Consider the following 17,957-nt stretch of genomic DNA (forward strand, 5'->3'; position numbering starts at 1 on the left):
TGTTATGTCATTTATTTGAATTTAAGATGATCTTCATACTTTCTAGATGTGCCTTATGGCATGCCCGCACACACACACACACACGCACATATGTGCATGTGTGTGTGTGTGCGCACATGCGTGTATATATATATTTACATTTAATGTCATTCATTTTATCTTGGAAATTTCATGACACTTCATAGGAACTATTAATAGAATACCTAGTGAACGCACGAAACTTTTATATACCAGGTAGAAGGTAATGCCAACCCACTCTAGTGCTCTTGCCTGGAAAATCCCATGGATGGAGGAGCCTGGTAGGCTGCAGTCCATGGGGTCACGAAGAGTCGGACACAACAGAGCGACTTCACTTTCACTTTTCACTTTCATGCATTGGAGAAGGAAATGGCAACCCACTCCAGTGTTCTTGCCTGGAGAATCCCAGGGACGGGGGAGCCTGGTGGGCTGCCATCTCTGGGGTCGCACAGGAGTTGGACACGACTGAAGTGACTCAGCAGCAGCAGCAGAAAGTAACCAGTACATTTCTGTATATAAAGCAATTAGTGATTTTTTTTAAATGTGGTTTTGTGCCTCTTTTTCATTTCACTGCTTCTCCTGCATTAAGTAACCCTATGTGGAACTGCTCAGGATTTTAGTGCCTTTTTCTGTAAGGAGAGAATTAAATACATCACAAGGTTGGCTGTCTGTTCTGAAACCTTTAGGAACCAACAGCAAGGGAAGAAAGAGCTACTTAAGGGGAGCTCACATCTTTCTGAGTAGCAGAGACATTTTTGGTTATACTTTTCCACATCAATAGGGGCTTCCTTGGTGGCTCTAGTGGTAAAGCACCCGCCTGTTAATGCAAGAGATGAGGGTTCAATCCCTGGGTTGGAAAAATCCCCTAGAGTAGGAAATGGCAATCCTTCAGCATTCTTGCCTGGGAAATCCCATGACAGAGAAGCCTGGAGGGCTACAGTCCAAGGGGTCGCAAAAGACTCAGAAATGACTGAGCACATACCACGTCAATGATTGCTCAGGAATAACCTTCTAATCCCTCAGATTTGGCCAGGATGCGAGTGCTTATATTTCTAAACATCATACACTGCCTCTTTCTTAAAAGATTTCATATTATTTGTTCAATGCATGGCTTCCTTACTGGAGATGGAACTCTTAATGCCAAGGACAATTGCTATACTGCTATCAATAAACATAAAGGATAACATTTAGCATTTTAGGGAGGTCTCAATACTCCAAAAACCAAGTTAGATTTTCCTTCATAATCCCAGAGATAAGTAAGTCTAATCTATCCTGGATTTCTTCCCCTTACCTGTGTCTTAGATTCTGACTATATAATATATGTGGGTGTAGCCTGACTTGATCCCATCTCAAAAACCAAACCAGCATCACTGATCAGAGGCTGGTTGCATTTCTCCTTCCTTTTGATAACCAATAAAATACTCACCAGTAATAAAAATCAGCCTTCACTCATTCAAGAGTTGATCACTCAGATGATGTTGTGCTTCTCATTGTCTTCTTTTTCTACCTACTCTTTAATTCTTAGGCTTCTCACTGGCACACATGCCAATGAAGGCTGGCCAGAGCATGGGGGCTAGCTCTAATTAGCAGACTTTGCAATTGGCTAGAAACTCCAAAGGGCCACATAAAGTTGGCAGACATCTGAAACTCCAAAAGTTTGGAGAATTTTTCTGATGATATCAATGATTCTTAGTAGGACACAGAAAAGATAGTTTGTCCAGTCAATAACCCAGTTACCAATCTACCATGATGTTACCATTTTTGTCTTCCCATGTTCTAGGTGGTGATATTATATAGTTCTGCAGTACTCTATGAAGGCTTCCTTCATAGCTCAGTTGGTAAAGAATCTGCCTGCAATGCAGGAGATTCCGGTTCGATTCCTGGGTTGGGAAGATCCGCTGGAGAAGGGATAGGTTACCCACTCCAGTATTTTTGAGTTTCCCTTGTGGCTCAGCTGGTAAAGAATTCACCTGCAACGCAGGAGACCTGGGTTCAATCCCTGGGTTAGGAAGATTTCCCTTGGAGAAGGGAAAGGCTACCCACTCCAGTATTCTGGCCTGGAGAAGTCCATGGACTGTAGTCCATGGGGTGGCAAAGAGTCGGACACAACTGAGCAACTTTCACTTTCACTCTCCATTACCCTATCCGTGAATTATTGTTATTATCATGTTATTTCCTCTCTCTGGGCCTCATATCATCATCAACAAAATATAAACAACAGCCAGATGGGTTTGTTCTGAAAACCCACGCATTAGTTCCAAAGATGAAATAATGTATTAAAGTGCTTTATAAGATGTAGAGGCCCAACATTACCAACATTAACTGTTCATGGTTTACGTTTTACATTAGAATGCTGAACCGTCTTCTCAAAAGCAGAGGTGTTTCAGAGGGGTCACTGTGATAGATGAAATTCGAAATTTTGGCACACTTGGCCAGCATGCACACCAAATTCTGTGTAGGTGCTTACCTTGGGAGGTTTCCTGAATGATGGAAACAAAAAATTTCAGCAGCAGAAGTAGAGCGTTGTCCACACAGCAGTGATATATCAGGAGGAAGCAATGAAAGAAAAAAAAAAAACAAGGCAAACTCAGTATCTTGATTACATGATCTAATATATGCTCTACTTCACAAAGATCAGAAGCAAAATTTACTCCACTGCCTGAAGCAATAAACTCTTATAGTTGCTCAAAAACACAGTGTGGGCATAAGAAGTTTCTTCCTTGGCTTAATAGAATCTATCCAGTCATTCAGAGGTATTTTTAATGATTATAAAGTAGCCAACAAAAAGAGCATCAGAAAAAAAGAAAAAGAAAGAAAGAAACATGCTGCAATCATATTGCTTGTGGTTAAATACTTCAAAATCAATTTTCATATTTGAATTTTTTTAATTGACACATATATATATATTTCCTTTGAAAAATAATATGGGATTTCTCCCCCACTTAGAAAGCATTGTTTAGATGACAATTTTCACATATTTCAACCCTGAGTATAAATTTAAAAGGAAATTGCATCCTTATCATCAACCACACATGAATTTTTTTATCATTCAATTTTGCATTAAAAAAACTCTGCATCCAGTAACATCTCTGAAAAGGAAATAGTCTTCAAAGTAACAAACCATTAGACTAACTTCCTCGGTAAATGTTTTGATTGTGTACAAAGTTAAGGAGCTGAACTATGATTTATATGGTATGTAATCCTATCACAGGGGTTTGGCCTTCTGGATGTGGTTATTCTTAACCAGTCTCTAATACCGATTCAGAAACTCCAAAATGATTGTTAAAAAGAAATGGGGGGTTTTTCCTGTGGCTTTAATCTTTCTTCATAGGGAACAGAACCATGAGAATTTTTTTTTTAAAAAAAGGATTTTCCTGGGCAGAGGGCATGGGAACTCAAGGTATAGGCACGAACAGCTCGGTGCCCTCTCTCCATCACTGTGTTCAACTGCGATCAAGATTGCCGGCAGAAACATAAATAACCTCAGAAATGCAGATGACACCACCCTTAAGGCAGAAAGCAGAGAAGAACTAAAGAGCCTCTTGATGAAAGTGAAACAGGAGAGTGAAAAAGTTGGCCTAAAACTCAACATTCAGAAAACTAAGATCATGGCATCTGGTCCCGTCACTTCATGACAAATAGATGGGGCAACAGTGGAAACAGTGACAGCCTTTATTTTGGGGGGCTCCAAAATCACTGCAGATAGTGACTGCAGCCACAAAATTAAAAGACACTTGCCCCATTGGAAGAAAAGTTATAACAAACCTAGACAGCATATTAAAAAGCTGAGACATTACTTTGCCAACAAAGGTCGGTCTAGTCAAAGCTATGGTTTTTCCAGTAGTTGTGTATGGATGTGAGAGTTGGACTATAGATAAAGTCTAAGTGCCGAAGAATTGATGCTTTAGAACTGTGGTGTTGGAGAAGACTCTTGAGACTCCCTTGGACTGCAAGGAGATCCAACCAGTCCATCCTAAAGGAAATCAGTCCTAAATATTCATTGAAAGGACTGATGCTGAAGCTGAAATTCTAATACTTTGGCCACCTGATGAGAAGAGTTGACTCATGAGAAAAGACCCTGATGCTGGGACAGATTGAGGGCAGGAGGAGAAGGCAATGACAGAGGATGAGATGGTTGGACGGCATCCCCGACTCAATGGACGCGAGTTTGAGTAAACTCTGGAAGTTGGCAATGGACAGGGAGGCCTGGCGTGCTGCAGTCCATGGGGTTGCAAAGAGTCGAACAAGTGAGCAACTGAACTGAACTGTGTTCAGTATCCCTCCCAGAACTATGAGGCCCCCAAATAAAACCCAGAGTTCAATATCAAGAAAAGAAACTCCATGGATTCCACAATTAGGTAGATAACCCTAACCTTTAAATCTATGGAAAGAAAATCATAACCTTTCTTATAATGATAAAGAATTATCTTCTTGAAATTCCATGAATTAGCTAAAAAGAAATGAATCCTTATGTCATGACCGCAGGCAGGGACAAGAGGAATGTGATTTTTGTCTTCAGGTTTCAGAGGGAAACTACCTAGAAAAACTGGTATCTCAAGCTGCTATTAAGAAGTTTCAACATTCTGTGCATCTATCCTTTTAAACAAGACAAACATTTATGGATGTGGTTATAACAATGCACGCATGGTTTCAAATATAAGAGAGCCATGGGTCTTTGCTCTGTACATAAAGCTTGAGGTTTCTTCCAAGAAAATTTCTTTAAGTGGAACAACGGCTCTAAAAGGCATCTATTCTGAACAGGTAGAACAATAATTAATCATAATAATAAAACCTCACTCACAGTACTTTTGATAAAGCCCTCTCTTATACTGCCTGCTTTATTTTTTTTTTGACATCTGAAATGATTTTTAATCTTCATATTATTTTTTTTTGAACAAGAACCACCTTTTTGAAGAGCTCTATTTATGCTATGAAACACAGGTATAGCCTTTTTTGGCTCCTTCTGACAACAGAAATAAAAACAAAAACAGTTTCCAGGGGGTATAACTTCAGTAGAATCAGCCATAAACACGGGAAATTGATATCTCAGCAAGGGGACCCTCCAAAGCTTCCCTTACAATACGATAATAGTGGGAAGCCTGATCTTTTTTTTTTTTATTTTATTTTTAAACTTTACATAATTGTATTAGTTTTGCCAAATATCAAAATGAATCCATCACAGGTATACATGTGCTCCCCATCCTGAACCCTCCTCCCTCCTCCCTCCCCATACCCTCCCTCTGGGTCGTCCCAGTGCACTAGCCCCAAGCATCCAGTATCGTGCATAAAAGCCATTTAAATCACGGCTTTATTTAACGGGGGAAAGAAAAGCCACTTGACTTGGCCTACAATAAAGCAACCATATGAAACAGCATGGGACAAATTAGTAAAATGTATGTTTCACATTAAGGCTACAATGAACCAAGGAATCTAATGGGGGTGGAACATGCTCACAGGAATCCCAGGGATTTCCCCAGGGTTCTCCTGTGCTTCATGACTGTATAATCATCATCACCAGCAGCACAGAGTAAGTGCTGGCTTTTAGCCAGTAGTGCGCTGGCCTCCTTTGGCACCCAATAATAGAGCGATCCTTTCCTTATTGACATTTCAACACAGTTTTCTTTATTCCTATTAGGAAACCAATCCTATTTCAGCATTTTAAGTACTTTGTAAGTGTATCTCTTTGTCTTAGAAAGAAACCACATAATATGGGAATGCCAGGATAATTCAGCTACCTTCCTTTATGTTTCTAAGGATGGTTTGTTAAGAGTAAATGGAGGGACTTCCCGGGTGGCCCAGTGGCTAACACTCTGCACTCCCAATGCAGGTGGCCTGGGTTTGATCCCAGGTCAGGGAACTAGACCCCACATGCCACAGCCGAGACCTGGCGCAGCCAAAACAAATAAATAAATATCAAATATTAATAATAAAAAATGGGAGACCAGGATGCATGGGGAAAAGGCAGGTCACTAAGTGAAAACTGCCACTACTCAAATTACTCATCATTTAGTTTAGATCAAGGATCCTGGCTGCAGAAGGAAAAGTAAGTCATTTGGATTATTACAACTGTACTTCATTCACTGATAAACATTTCTTGAGGTTTGAATTAGCTGATAAGAAACTAAGCATCCTAATCCAGAACCATAGTTTACTGCCCCATCTCCAGAGGCTCTGTATCATTTTCTGGTAATTGTGAAGAGAAAGTTTTCCAACATGAGTAATACTGATACTATAACCAAATGCAGCACGTTATCCTTTGAGGGGAAAAAAGGAAAAACTAATGTGATATTGCAATGTAGATAAAAGTTTTCTTTCATGTATCTATGTATCTATGAAAAAAGATGAATATAAACATCTATCATGAACATAATCAATATTAAAAGTATATATTTTTAAGTTACAGCCTTTGTTGGTTATATCAATGAAGTCTTAACAAAGAGTTCCGTCTAACTCTCAACTAGGTCCAGGCTATTGCTGATACCTAGGTGGTTCCTTTAGAGAAAGACGCAATATTCCTAGCTAAGCAAACATCCAATGAACTATAAAGAACACCCCATCAAAGAGAACTCACTGACCTGCAGACACAGGCTTAGAGAGAAAATAAGAACGTGTGGTTCTATGCTGATTGACGCTAACTCTACTTTGTAAACACCGAAGGTTCTTTCCTCTCTCAGGACAAAAAAGTTAATGGGTCTCTTCAAGGTCACCCACACTTCATGCACTCCCCACACAACTCTTATAACTTCCATGCCTTTCACCGACTCGGTCTCTCGCTTCTGCCTGAGCAAATCGCCCCTCTCCAAAACCCAGCTCCAGGCTCCAGTCTCAATTCCTCACCAATTGTTTGAGACCACATTGGCCTTCACCAGCTGATAGCTGAGGATTCCTACGGTCAACAAAACAGCCTAACATCACGGCCACACATAAAGTCCTATAACCTTCAGTGATCCTGTCTGAATTCGAGTCTTGTGTATCCTTAAGACTTAAACCCTTGAAAGCAGAGGCCACACCAAGTGCTACTTGCATGATACCTCAGTCCCCATCCCCACCCAGTTATGCAGTACTGAAATCACAGGAAGAACTCAGAAGGAAGTTTGTACACTTGTGGCTTAAACATAATCTAGGTGTGAAGCCTTTCTTTCATCACCACCACAATCTCACAATTCCAAAGTTTGGGGAAGGTGTCAAGGACTGTCAGAAAATGGAGACCATTTCCTATGTCTTATTTAAATATAATTATTTCTCTAGAGCAGCATTTCACACAGAGAAATTCAAAGGGATGTTAGCTAGGGTCAAGTCCTCAAGAGCTTCAGAAGTCAACTAGACTCAGAAATGCAGGTTCAGTTTGATGACACAAGACACACACACACACACACACACACACACACGGATATGGGACTGTAAAGATAAGCTGGACCTGTATGTGGCCAGGTCTTGAAATGAGGAGTAGGTACTGAATTTAGTAAGCTATATAAGAGTTTAACAAGACAGTGAAATAAATAAGGCAGTATAAATAGCATATTACAATGACAACAATCCTATGTAGCTATCATTCTCTTTTCACACCTTACACCAAAAGATGATGCTCGGGCAAGGAGTCTTTTGTCCAGTATTTACAGCCCATCAACTACCCCAGTCAGTGCTGCAAGAGACATGAATGATGAGTGCTTTCTTCAGAAACAGAAAATTCTCTTCCATGTGCTAAAAAATGTTTTGATTAATTGTTGGAAATTGCCAACTTACATCGGAAAGATACAGAATTAAATGATATTTGACTCTTAGAGACTACTCTAACGACGTATACTTTATGAAGCCCTTGATTTTCACCTTCCACTTGGAGAACTAAACATCAGAGTCCAAGCAACCCTGTTAAACCAGCAAGCATTTACTGCATACCGATCACTACACTGAACATCATAGGTGCTTTGAGGGATAAGAGAGGAATGAGGCATAGCCTCTGACCTCAACACCTTGTGAGAGAGACAGATACATTCATGAAGAACTAATATCCAGTAGACTGGGATGCCTGGGATGGAGCACAGACAGAAGCAAAGAGCTATATTCAAGTCCACAAATATTTAACACATACTGTGCACTTTGTTGAGAAACAACTTAGACATGCTGCCTTGCAGACATCAATAAATGCAACTTATACACACAATTATGATACAATGCGATGTGCACAGCAGCCCCAGAGGGAAAGATCACCTGGGGAAGAAGGGAAGTTTCTCAGAGAAGGAAACCCCTGCACCATATCTAGGAGGTGAAGAGAGTCACCCAGCTGACAGGGTAAAGAAGTGGCCCTTCAATTAAAAAAAAAAAAAAAAGAAGTGGCCCTTCAATAGGGAGAACTGTGAGTGAAAAAAGTACTGGAGCACACAGCCTGCTCGAGGACCACAGCATCGTGTGAGCTCAGTAGTTTGTCCACAGAAAGAGACTGGACCCAGGGTTGGGACTGTGTTTGATAAGTGACTATAAAGGTTCATCTTCCACTATGATTTATTAAGTGTAGTTTGAAGATAAGTTCATATACTTGTAAACCAACAAATGAACACATTCATATATACAAAACTATATAGCAAGCACTTCTATGAGTTATAAAAAAACAGATCCAGTGAAGTTGCTCAGTCGTTTCTGACTCTTTGCGATCCCATGGACTGTAGCCTACCAGGCTCCTCCATCCATGGAATTTTCCAGGCAAGAGTACTGAAGTGGGTTGCCATTTCCTTCTCCAGGGGATCTTCCCGACCCAGGGATTGAACCCAGGTCTCCCGCACTGCAGGCAGAAGCTTTACCGTCTGAGCTACCAGGGAAGCCCAAAATGCAGATGGGGTTACATATACATTTTGAATAGCCCTTGACACCCACCACAAGAAGGCGGCAAATGGCAAAAACGTTAATGAACTGGTTAATTCAAATAGATTGCTACAATAAAATGCAAAACTTGAGGGGACTACACGAGCATATCCACAGGAACTATTAACTCAACCTAATGATGTTCATTCAATATATGTGTGTGTGTGTTTCCAAAATTAAAATGGATACACAAAGCAAATGGAAAGTTTAGCAAGTTACAGGGCATTATTTGGTGGAATTACTATCCACTGATAATAGCCTTCCTGCCTTTTTTCTCCTGATATTTGTCAAGGAAAATGCCTGAATTAGTCCCCCTGACTAACGAAACACAGCCAGCTACTGCTGTGGGCGACAGGCCTCTGAGAAGCCCCTGGCCGCCTCTGTGGAGAGTTCTCCAAGCCACTGCACAGAGCTCCAGCTTCTCATCACCATGGATGCAACTCCCAGTGGGGGGAGCCTGGCAAGAACTCACACTAGATTAACCAAAACAAAGTTGAGCAGAGAAAACATGGCTCTTGTGCAATTTTCTTGCTGTGTCTTCAAAAGGACCATGCAGCGAAGCTTAAAAAAAAAAAAAAAAAAGGCAGCAGTAAGCACCAATTCTTGATTTTAAATCAAGAATCAGGCCCCTCTGTGAGGCCATTCTTGGGCTAGTTCTCAGCGGCTACTCCTAGACAGGATCTCAATTAACATGCTGTCTGGAAGAAGCATACATCTTATCAGTTTTACTTGTCCTTCCAGGATTAATTTTCCACTTATGTGAGAATTTGTACCTAGATAGCATATACTTCCTGGAGGAGGGCATGACAACCCACTCCAGGATTCTTGCCTGGAGAATCCCCATGGACAGAAGAGCCTGGCGGGCTACAGCCATGGGGTCGCAAAGAATCGGACACGACTGAGCGACTAAGCATAGCACAGCATATACTTATGATATCAAGCTTATAACTGCATGAACAATATTTACATTTCCTACATTAGGGAGTCAGAACCAAACATCACGCTCCATGCGACAGCCTCATGAAAGCAGAGCCATTAGCTGAGTAGTAGAGACAAGTAACAGCCTTTTCTGAGAGCCAGTCGAGCATGGTAGCTAAGAGCAGGGATGCAGAAACCAGATGCCACGGTTCTATTCTTGTCACTACCACTTTCCAGTGATGGAATTCTCCCACCTCCAGCCATTTATTTTACCTATTTAGCCATTTATTTTACATAATCTCCTTCCTTCCATCTGCCATAGCAACAGCTGCACTGCTGACGCCAGATGCTTGTGGACTTTGAGAGCCTGTAGGACCCACCTCCTTGAGGGCTGTGGGACCAAGACATCCCTGACTCAGCAGCCCACATGTGCTGAAAGATGTCTGTGCAGAACCATTAAGTTTCAAGGTCACCCTGAGTTGAATCATGATGGCAGGAAAATGACAATTCAACCTCCACTGTAGACAGCCCACTAGGAACAGTTTGATTCCAGAGCCCAGGTGTATCTAAAAACAGTCAGGGCAGGATGCATGGGTCGATATTAAATTACACCTAATCTCAGCACTAAAAAGAAATGATCTATCAAGCCAGGAAGAGACATGGAGGAAACTTACACGCATATTACTAAGTGAAAGACGCCAATCTGAAAAGGCTACATACTGTGTAACTTCAACTGGAAAAGGCAAAACTATGGACACGGTAAAAAGATGGGTGGCTGCCTGGGTTTGGGAGGAAGAGATGGACAGGCAGAGCACAGAGGATTTTTAGGGCAATGAAAACGTTCTGTGTGATCTAATGATGGATACATCTCATTATACATTTGTATACATTCGTCCAAACCCATAGAACGTACAGCACCAACAGTGGACCCTTCCCGATGGAAACTACAGCCTTTGGGCGACTATGACGTGTCAGTGTAGGTTCTTCGGCTGTAACAAATGTACCACTGTAGCGCACAACGTTGATGATGGAAAAGGCTATGTACGAGTGGAGGCAGGGCCACACGGGAAATCTCTACCTTCCTCTGAATTTTGCTGTGAACCTCAAATGGCTCTAATAAAAGTTTTTACTCAAGATTTTTTTAAGCTAAGCCGGAAAAAAACAAATAAACCCCCTCAAAACCATAACAAAAACAAAATAACAACAACAAAAATAACACCATCTAACCAGCACTGCATGTGTAAACCTCCTTACAATGCCTATCCATCCCAGGGCAGAACTGACTACGGGTTAAGTCTAATGCCAATTCATGAAGGTTCAGGATTCCTAATACTACAGGCATCTCAAGGGCAGCTGCTACTCTCCTGGGTCATATTTATTACCCCCACACCACTGAACAGCATTTTCTTCACATGTTTTATTTACATCATTAAAAACAAATAAACCTTGCACCCACGAGGCAAACTTGTAACATGAACCCTCAAGAGTGTATAAGAAACTGATCATTTACAGAAGATATTTAGAGATTCAAAACAACAAGAACGTCCAAGCAAATCAAGTGAAGAACATGTCTTTTGTCTAAGTCAGAGTCTCAGATATGAACAAGAAGCAGGAAGGTTTGTAGATCCTCCTAAGAGAGCCCAGAATTATCAGTGAAAGGGTAACAGTGGTGCTCCATTTGCAACTTGGTTCTTTCCTTCAAAGGGCATCGAGAAAAAAGGAGAAACTCGGTGAAACTAAATTAATCATCTCAATTGGAACAAGCCATTGATAAAGCCTCCATTATTAGTCCAGTTCTTGAATGGGCCAGATCAACCCTGAACTTGTTGTTCAATCACTAAGTCATGTCTGACTCTTTGTGACCCCATGGACTGCAGCATGCCAGGCTTCCCTGTTCTTCACTGTCTCCCAAAGTTTGCTCAAACTCATGTCCATTGAATCACTGATGCTATCCAACCATCTTATTCTCTGTCACCCCCTTTTCCACCTGCCTTCAATTTTTCCCAGCATCAGGGTCTTTTCAAATGAGTCAGCTGTTCGCATCAGGTGGCCAAAGTACTGGCGCTTCAGTATCAGTCCTTCCAATGAATATTCAGGACTGATCTCCTTTAGGATGGACTGGTTTGATCTCCTTGAAGTCCAAGGGACTCTCAAGAGTCTTCTCCAGCACCACAGCTCAGAAGCATCCGTTCTTCAGTGCTCAGCCCCACAGCGGGACATGGTGGCCATCACCTCATGGAGCTGCCACTGGGTTCAGTGAAGCTGGCCCCAAGGCCAGCAGAGACGGACCCCAGAACACTTTGCTCCTGGATTTTACTCCATGGGAAGGAGGGAGAACAAGGAGGGCACTGATGTTATTGAGCATATCCTGGTCATCGCACATGGTCTTGACACCTTATCTTATTCACTCAATCCTCACCACAATAGGAGGTGGACTGTATTACCCTCATTTCTCAGATGAACAAACAGCCTACCCAGCTAAGTAAACGGCATGGCTGGGATAAAGACCCGGCAAAAACTAGGATTAGGATCTTTTGGTGAATCCCTTAAACCCTACATCTAACCTTGTGACTAAAATGATATGTTGAAAACAAATTTCCTACCATTCTCCTTGTTTAACACCCGCAATAACTTCCAGTTGCACTTGGAATAATGTCAATGAGTTCTTTAATGTCATCGATAGGATCTGGCCTCTGTTCATGTTTCCATCTTTCGTCTCCTCTTTTCTACCCGCCGTGAACTCATAAAACTCTTCTCTGACTCAGAGCCATCACCCACGCCCCTCTCTCTGCCAGGAACGTCCTTTCCCCTGATTCTTTTTTCACACTAGGTGTGACCGTCACCTCCCCAGAGAGCCCTTCCCTGACCATCCCATCTGGAATTCCCCATCAGTTTTCTTTAAGCATCCATTGTACTTTGTCAGCGTCGTGATTTATTGTCTGTCTCATCCACTTGAAGCTGAGCTGCACTAGGGCTGTGCCCAGGTCTGCTCTGCTCACGACCACTGACTCTGCACTTGGCACATGGTAAGCATCTGGGCTGGTCACAGACCCCTGCCTCTTCCCGCTCTGGGTGCCCCCCAGGCAGAGGCTGGGTCACGATCGTCCTGGCTCCGTCCTTCCAGTCTCCACGGCGCCTGCTGCACAGGACGGAACATGTGTTTACCAAAGATACACACACAGGCATTAAAAAATAACCTCAGAACCACGTTCAGAAAGTAGGCTGGTGTCCCACAAGGCCATTTATGATGGTCATACTTGAAAGGAAGCCTATTTTTATGCAAATAACTGGATTCATTTATTTTACTACTGCAGAAAAGTGACTGTTTTTGGTTAACCACTAATTTGAAAGCCCTTTTAATATGGATATGTTTACTGGCTTATTTACTGGCCCACTCGGTAGCTCTTAAAGCAGCAGGTACCGGGCAGGAGGCTAATTTCGGACTCTGGGTGTCGGGAGGTACGTATGTCAGATGAATTGGCTGGACTGCACGTTCTCTGGGGCCGCCTTCCTAAAAGTGAGAGGCAACCCCCCCTGCAGAGAACTGGCATCCAGGACACCTGCTCAGAAGCTCCCCCTGCCTGGAACCCCCCCTCCCCACGACCCTGCTCCCCTTCCTGGGGAAGCCTTCTTTCACTTTCATGTTAGCTGTCTGCACCAAATCAGCTCCACCGTCCCACAGTACTTGGTTCTGTTTTCCTCAGCACCTTGCACCACCTTAAACCACCGTGTTTATTTACCTACTTACCTATCTACAGACCTTCTCCCCTGGACCTGATGGTTATAAGATTCATAGAAATAGGGGCTTCCCTCTAGCTTGTCCCCAGTGCCCAGAACATTGTCAGGCACCATAAATATAAGTGAATGAACGAATATATGAAGACACATCACCAGGTCACTATTAATAGTACCATTTGAGACAATGGCAATGTTTCCCTGAGTAACTCCATTCTTTCAGGTTTGTCTGAAGACCAATCAAATATATATGCAGTGTTGCATTTTCACAAAAGCTTTACTGGGGGAAATTTCAAACACGCACAAATGGAAAGGGAATAAGTGTAATATAGCATCAGGGAACATCACACCACACCCACCATATAACAACAGAGCATAACAAACCCATCCTTAAGAAGTATGCACACACAGCCAGTCTTGTGTATATAAGGAATAGCTGATGCTCCTGAGATAAGGCTATTAGAGAATTTTTAAAGTTCTGTTAACGTCTGAGTCAAGGAGGATGCACACGCAGATTGGAGAAACAAACAAGTAGATTACAAATTTCCAAAGGTTTTACAGGGAACTGAGAACAGCAGGTACTCCATTCCCAGGGACCTCAGTCCTCCTGTGTCCAGAGGAAAGCGTAAGAGCCCCAGAAATAGATGTTTGACAGCCCCAAGGGGTCAGCCACGCCCCTACTCCTAACTCATCCATTCTGAGGCTGCAGTACTCACTCCCATCTGTTATCTGGCTTTCCTGCACGCAGCAGACGCGACAGCCACTACACAGGGCGAAAGGGAGGAGACAGCGGGATGGGTCTCCTGACAGTCCATCACTGTGAAAAGAGATGGGAGGTTGAGAGCAAGCCAAGCTCGCTTCACCGCACGGACAGTAACAGCTGCTCGTGATCACGTCCAGCCACCTCTGGCCTCTGCTTAGGACAGAGCAGAAAACAGGACAAAATGGTTAAGATCTGGTGTTTGAAGGAAGAAGAGCCAGTTGGCTGGAAATTTTACTCACGTTAAAATACTTATGGGTAAGAAAATCTGAGCAGCAGGAAGAACTGAAAAAAAATTTTTTTTTAATCAGGATAAATATTTTAAATAAGGATTAGACCCAATTTTCAGTTATTCAGAATTGAGCTTCTCTGCTTTGAGGTTTAAAATTTTGGTGGAAAAGGTATAACTAGATGCAGTTTTCATTCCAGTCTCCATAATACATTCAAAGTCAAGGGGATATAGAAAAGTAACCAACAGAAGAAAACATACTCTGGACAAAGCCCCAAATAAAATCTAATATACCCCAATCAGCAGAGCGTGTACCTGTCATAAAACAAAGTCTTTTAACAAAGGATAAATCAGTGTCCTCGACTTCTTCACCTTCACTTCTGCCCCCTTACCAAAAAGGAAGGGAGAGAGGGAGGGATGGTGGGAGGGAAGGAGTGGAAAGAGAGTAGAATTTTTGATTTACCATCATTAGGAAGATCAATCATTTCATAGTATTTTTACGTACAAAATCTTTCTCTGCCTGGAGACATTTACAAAAAGATAATTTTGGTGTGGGCCCTTTCTGTTACTCTCCTACTTTCATAGAATATAATTCCAAGGGCAATGAATATCCTTTAAAACCTGAGACTTTATTCTTCTTGTCAACTTCCCAAATTCCTTCTTTGCCCTGCTGTCATTCACACAGACACACACACACACACAGACACACACACACACACACAATCGTTTGGCCTATACACTCTAAATCAAATGTAAACTGAAAATTAGTTTGCCCTTAATGGTTCACATTCTCCCTCAAGATAAATGGACTTATCTTAAGGTACTAGAAGATTCCACCGCAATCCTGAGATCTAGGTAAAAGGAGCCAATGTAAACAAACGGAAAATATATTAACGATGCCTTTCCCAAAGAGTATTCAGGGGAGGGTTACTACTGCGAGATACACTAAGACAGGGGTGGAGCAGAACATCTGCCAATTTCTGATGAGAAACAAGGAGGGCACGGAGCGGAAGGAAGGAGAAGGCCCTTAGGAAGCCAAGCGCAGGAAGAAGAAAGCCTCAGTACCTTCCTGTGCTCTGAAGACTAGCCTTCTTCTAGCTGGAGCATCTGGTTTCCTAGCTGTTCCCCACCCCCAAAACAGATCAGCCCTTAAAAGGAGTGTGGTGAACACGGGGAAGGACTCAGACACAGGGAAGAAAGCCTCGGGAAGATCCTGCAGAAAACAGGGCTGTGATTCCGGACCGAGTAGAATCAGGTCAAGAGCTAACAGCCCCTGGAGAAGGCAAAGCAAGTCCATTCTCTGGAAAGTCTCCAGAAATGAGGGCCTTCACCATTCCCACAAATGAAAGCAAACCACTTGGGAATTTGGCTAGAAAGGGGTCAATCTTTGAAGCTTTCAATAGCTAGCTGACTTGCTGAATTTGGGGTCCATACTGCTTTCCAGGGGACTTCCCCAGTGATGCCAGTGGAAAAGAGCCTGCCTGTCAATGCAGGAGAGTTTAGAGACCCAGGTTCGACCCCTGGGTGGGGAAGATCCCCTGGAGGAGGGCACAGCAACCCACTCCAGTATTCTTGCTGGGAGAATCCCCATGGACAGAGGACCCTGGTGAGCTACAGTCGACAGGGTTGCACAGACTTGGACATGACTGAAGCGACTTAGCTCAGCACAGCACATTGCTTTCCAAACGCCAGTAAAGAAAGAAACTGGAGAATGGAAAAATACACAGCGGTGATCCACTGTGTGATCCTTTGCAGCAGTGCAAGAACGTGATACAGTCACTACACATCAATCTGAAGGAATCTCAAAAACAAACGCTGAGAGAAAGAAAAAAGTCCCCCAAAATATCCAGCATGATTCCATTTCTATAAAGTTCTCCAAGAAGGGCAAGAGTAAACAAAGTATTATCCAGGGGATACAGAGCTAAAAGTAAAACTGTTTTTAAAAAATGAAAGAAAAGAGCTAAGGAATAATGAACACAAAAATCAGGAATGTGGTTATTTTGAAAGCAATACTGCTTTCTGTCTACTCGCCTTTTCTTAAGCACGGGTAATCTGTTTCTTCAGATGAATAGAGCATATGGGTGTTCATTTTTATTATTATTAGTCATCATGTGTGTTTTATATGCTTGGTGGATCAGGCAGTAAAGAATTTGCCTATAATGCAGGAGACCCAGGTTTGATCCCTGGGTTGAGAAGATCCCCTGGAGGAAGAAATGGCTACCCCCTCCAGTATTCTTCCCCGGAGAATTTCACGGACAGAGAAGCCTGGTAGGCTACGGTCCATGGGGCTGCAAACGGTCGACAGGACTGAGCAACTAACTCATACACAGATGTGATATATTTCAAAACTTAAAATAACTGACTTTCCTTAAGTTTTTTTCAAAAAAAAAAAAAAGTTTTGTTTTTTTTTTTTAAATAAAGTGGATGAGTCAGGAGACTCATCAACCAAGGTGAGGTCAAAAACGCCCCAGGAATTCAATCGGTCTTTGCAATTAAAACAGGAAATTCCATGACATCTTCCCTGTACCGAGACTTGGAGGCTGCCAGATGCAAGTCCCTGTGGTTTTTTTGGTAGTTGGCAGTCTAGATTTTTTTCATGCTTGTGGAAAGACAATATACGGTGATTAGGAGCGTCCTCACATAATTACTGCATGAACAGACAATATTTCAGGTGAACCACACAGACAAATGGCAAGGGGCAGCAAAAAGGCAGAGGACCAAAACCCTCCTCCGGTTGCACTTGAAGGTTCACATAAAAGCTCTTTAACTCTTTCCCAACATACCCCAGTTCTCCAGTCACCTTTCACCAGCATCTCAGCTGGGAACATGCCAGCCGTCTTGGTGTCTGATCTCAGATGGGCGGGGAGGGCAAAACTCTCAAGACTGTTTCCCTGAGATTCATCCAGCGTAGCAGCCCCAGGAAGACACTAACTGGTGTGCACATATACACGTAAGCACTTTACACACAGTCAGCAGGTCAGGTCGGCCACACCTCGGTCCTACAGCATCTTCAGCAGCTTCTTCAGCAGCTGATGCGTGGAGGTGCTCAAAACTTTTACGTTACAATAAGATTCTAGGATTTTTAAATTCATTCTATTTAAAACTTTTTTTAAAACTCAGGATTATTGAATAAATGTTAAAACTAAAAGATGTTATCGTGAGCAGAGATTATATTTCTAGTTATATAATACTAACATTTTAGAAAAGTCACACCCATAGGTTCCAGCAGGACCTGTATTTGGTCTGGAATATTTTCAGACCAAATACAGGAACAAGTGTTGTAATTAATGGCAGGAATATTTTCCTGCCATTAATTACAACACTTGTTAGAGCTGCTTACAATAGACATTTTGGGGATTTTCTGCATGACTTCCAGTCTTGGACTTGAAGTAAATTATGCTATGGGTCCATAGGATGAACTTCATGCTGCTAATTTACAGT

The 17,957-nt window shown here is 42.4% G+C and overlaps 1 protein-coding gene across 1 annotated transcript in view; it reads right to left on the reverse strand.

Annotated features, from left to right (window-relative positions):
* Window positions 1–17,957, reverse strand: part of KIF13A (kinesin family member 13A) — a 203,751-nt gene that overhangs the window by 115,904 nt on the left and 69,890 nt on the right. Inside the window, 1 exon segment of the mRNA XM_070361021.1 lies at window positions 2,486–2,498. Within this exon segment, the coding sequence (XP_070217122.1) occupies window positions 2,486–2,498 (13 nt within the window).

The sequence above is a fragment of the Bos mutus genome, chromosome 23 (genome assembly GCF_027580195.1).
Source record: "Bos mutus isolate GX-2022 chromosome 23, NWIPB_WYAK_1.1, whole genome shotgun sequence".
Classification (NCBI taxonomy): domain Eukaryota; kingdom Metazoa; phylum Chordata; class Mammalia; order Artiodactyla; family Bovidae; genus Bos; species Bos mutus.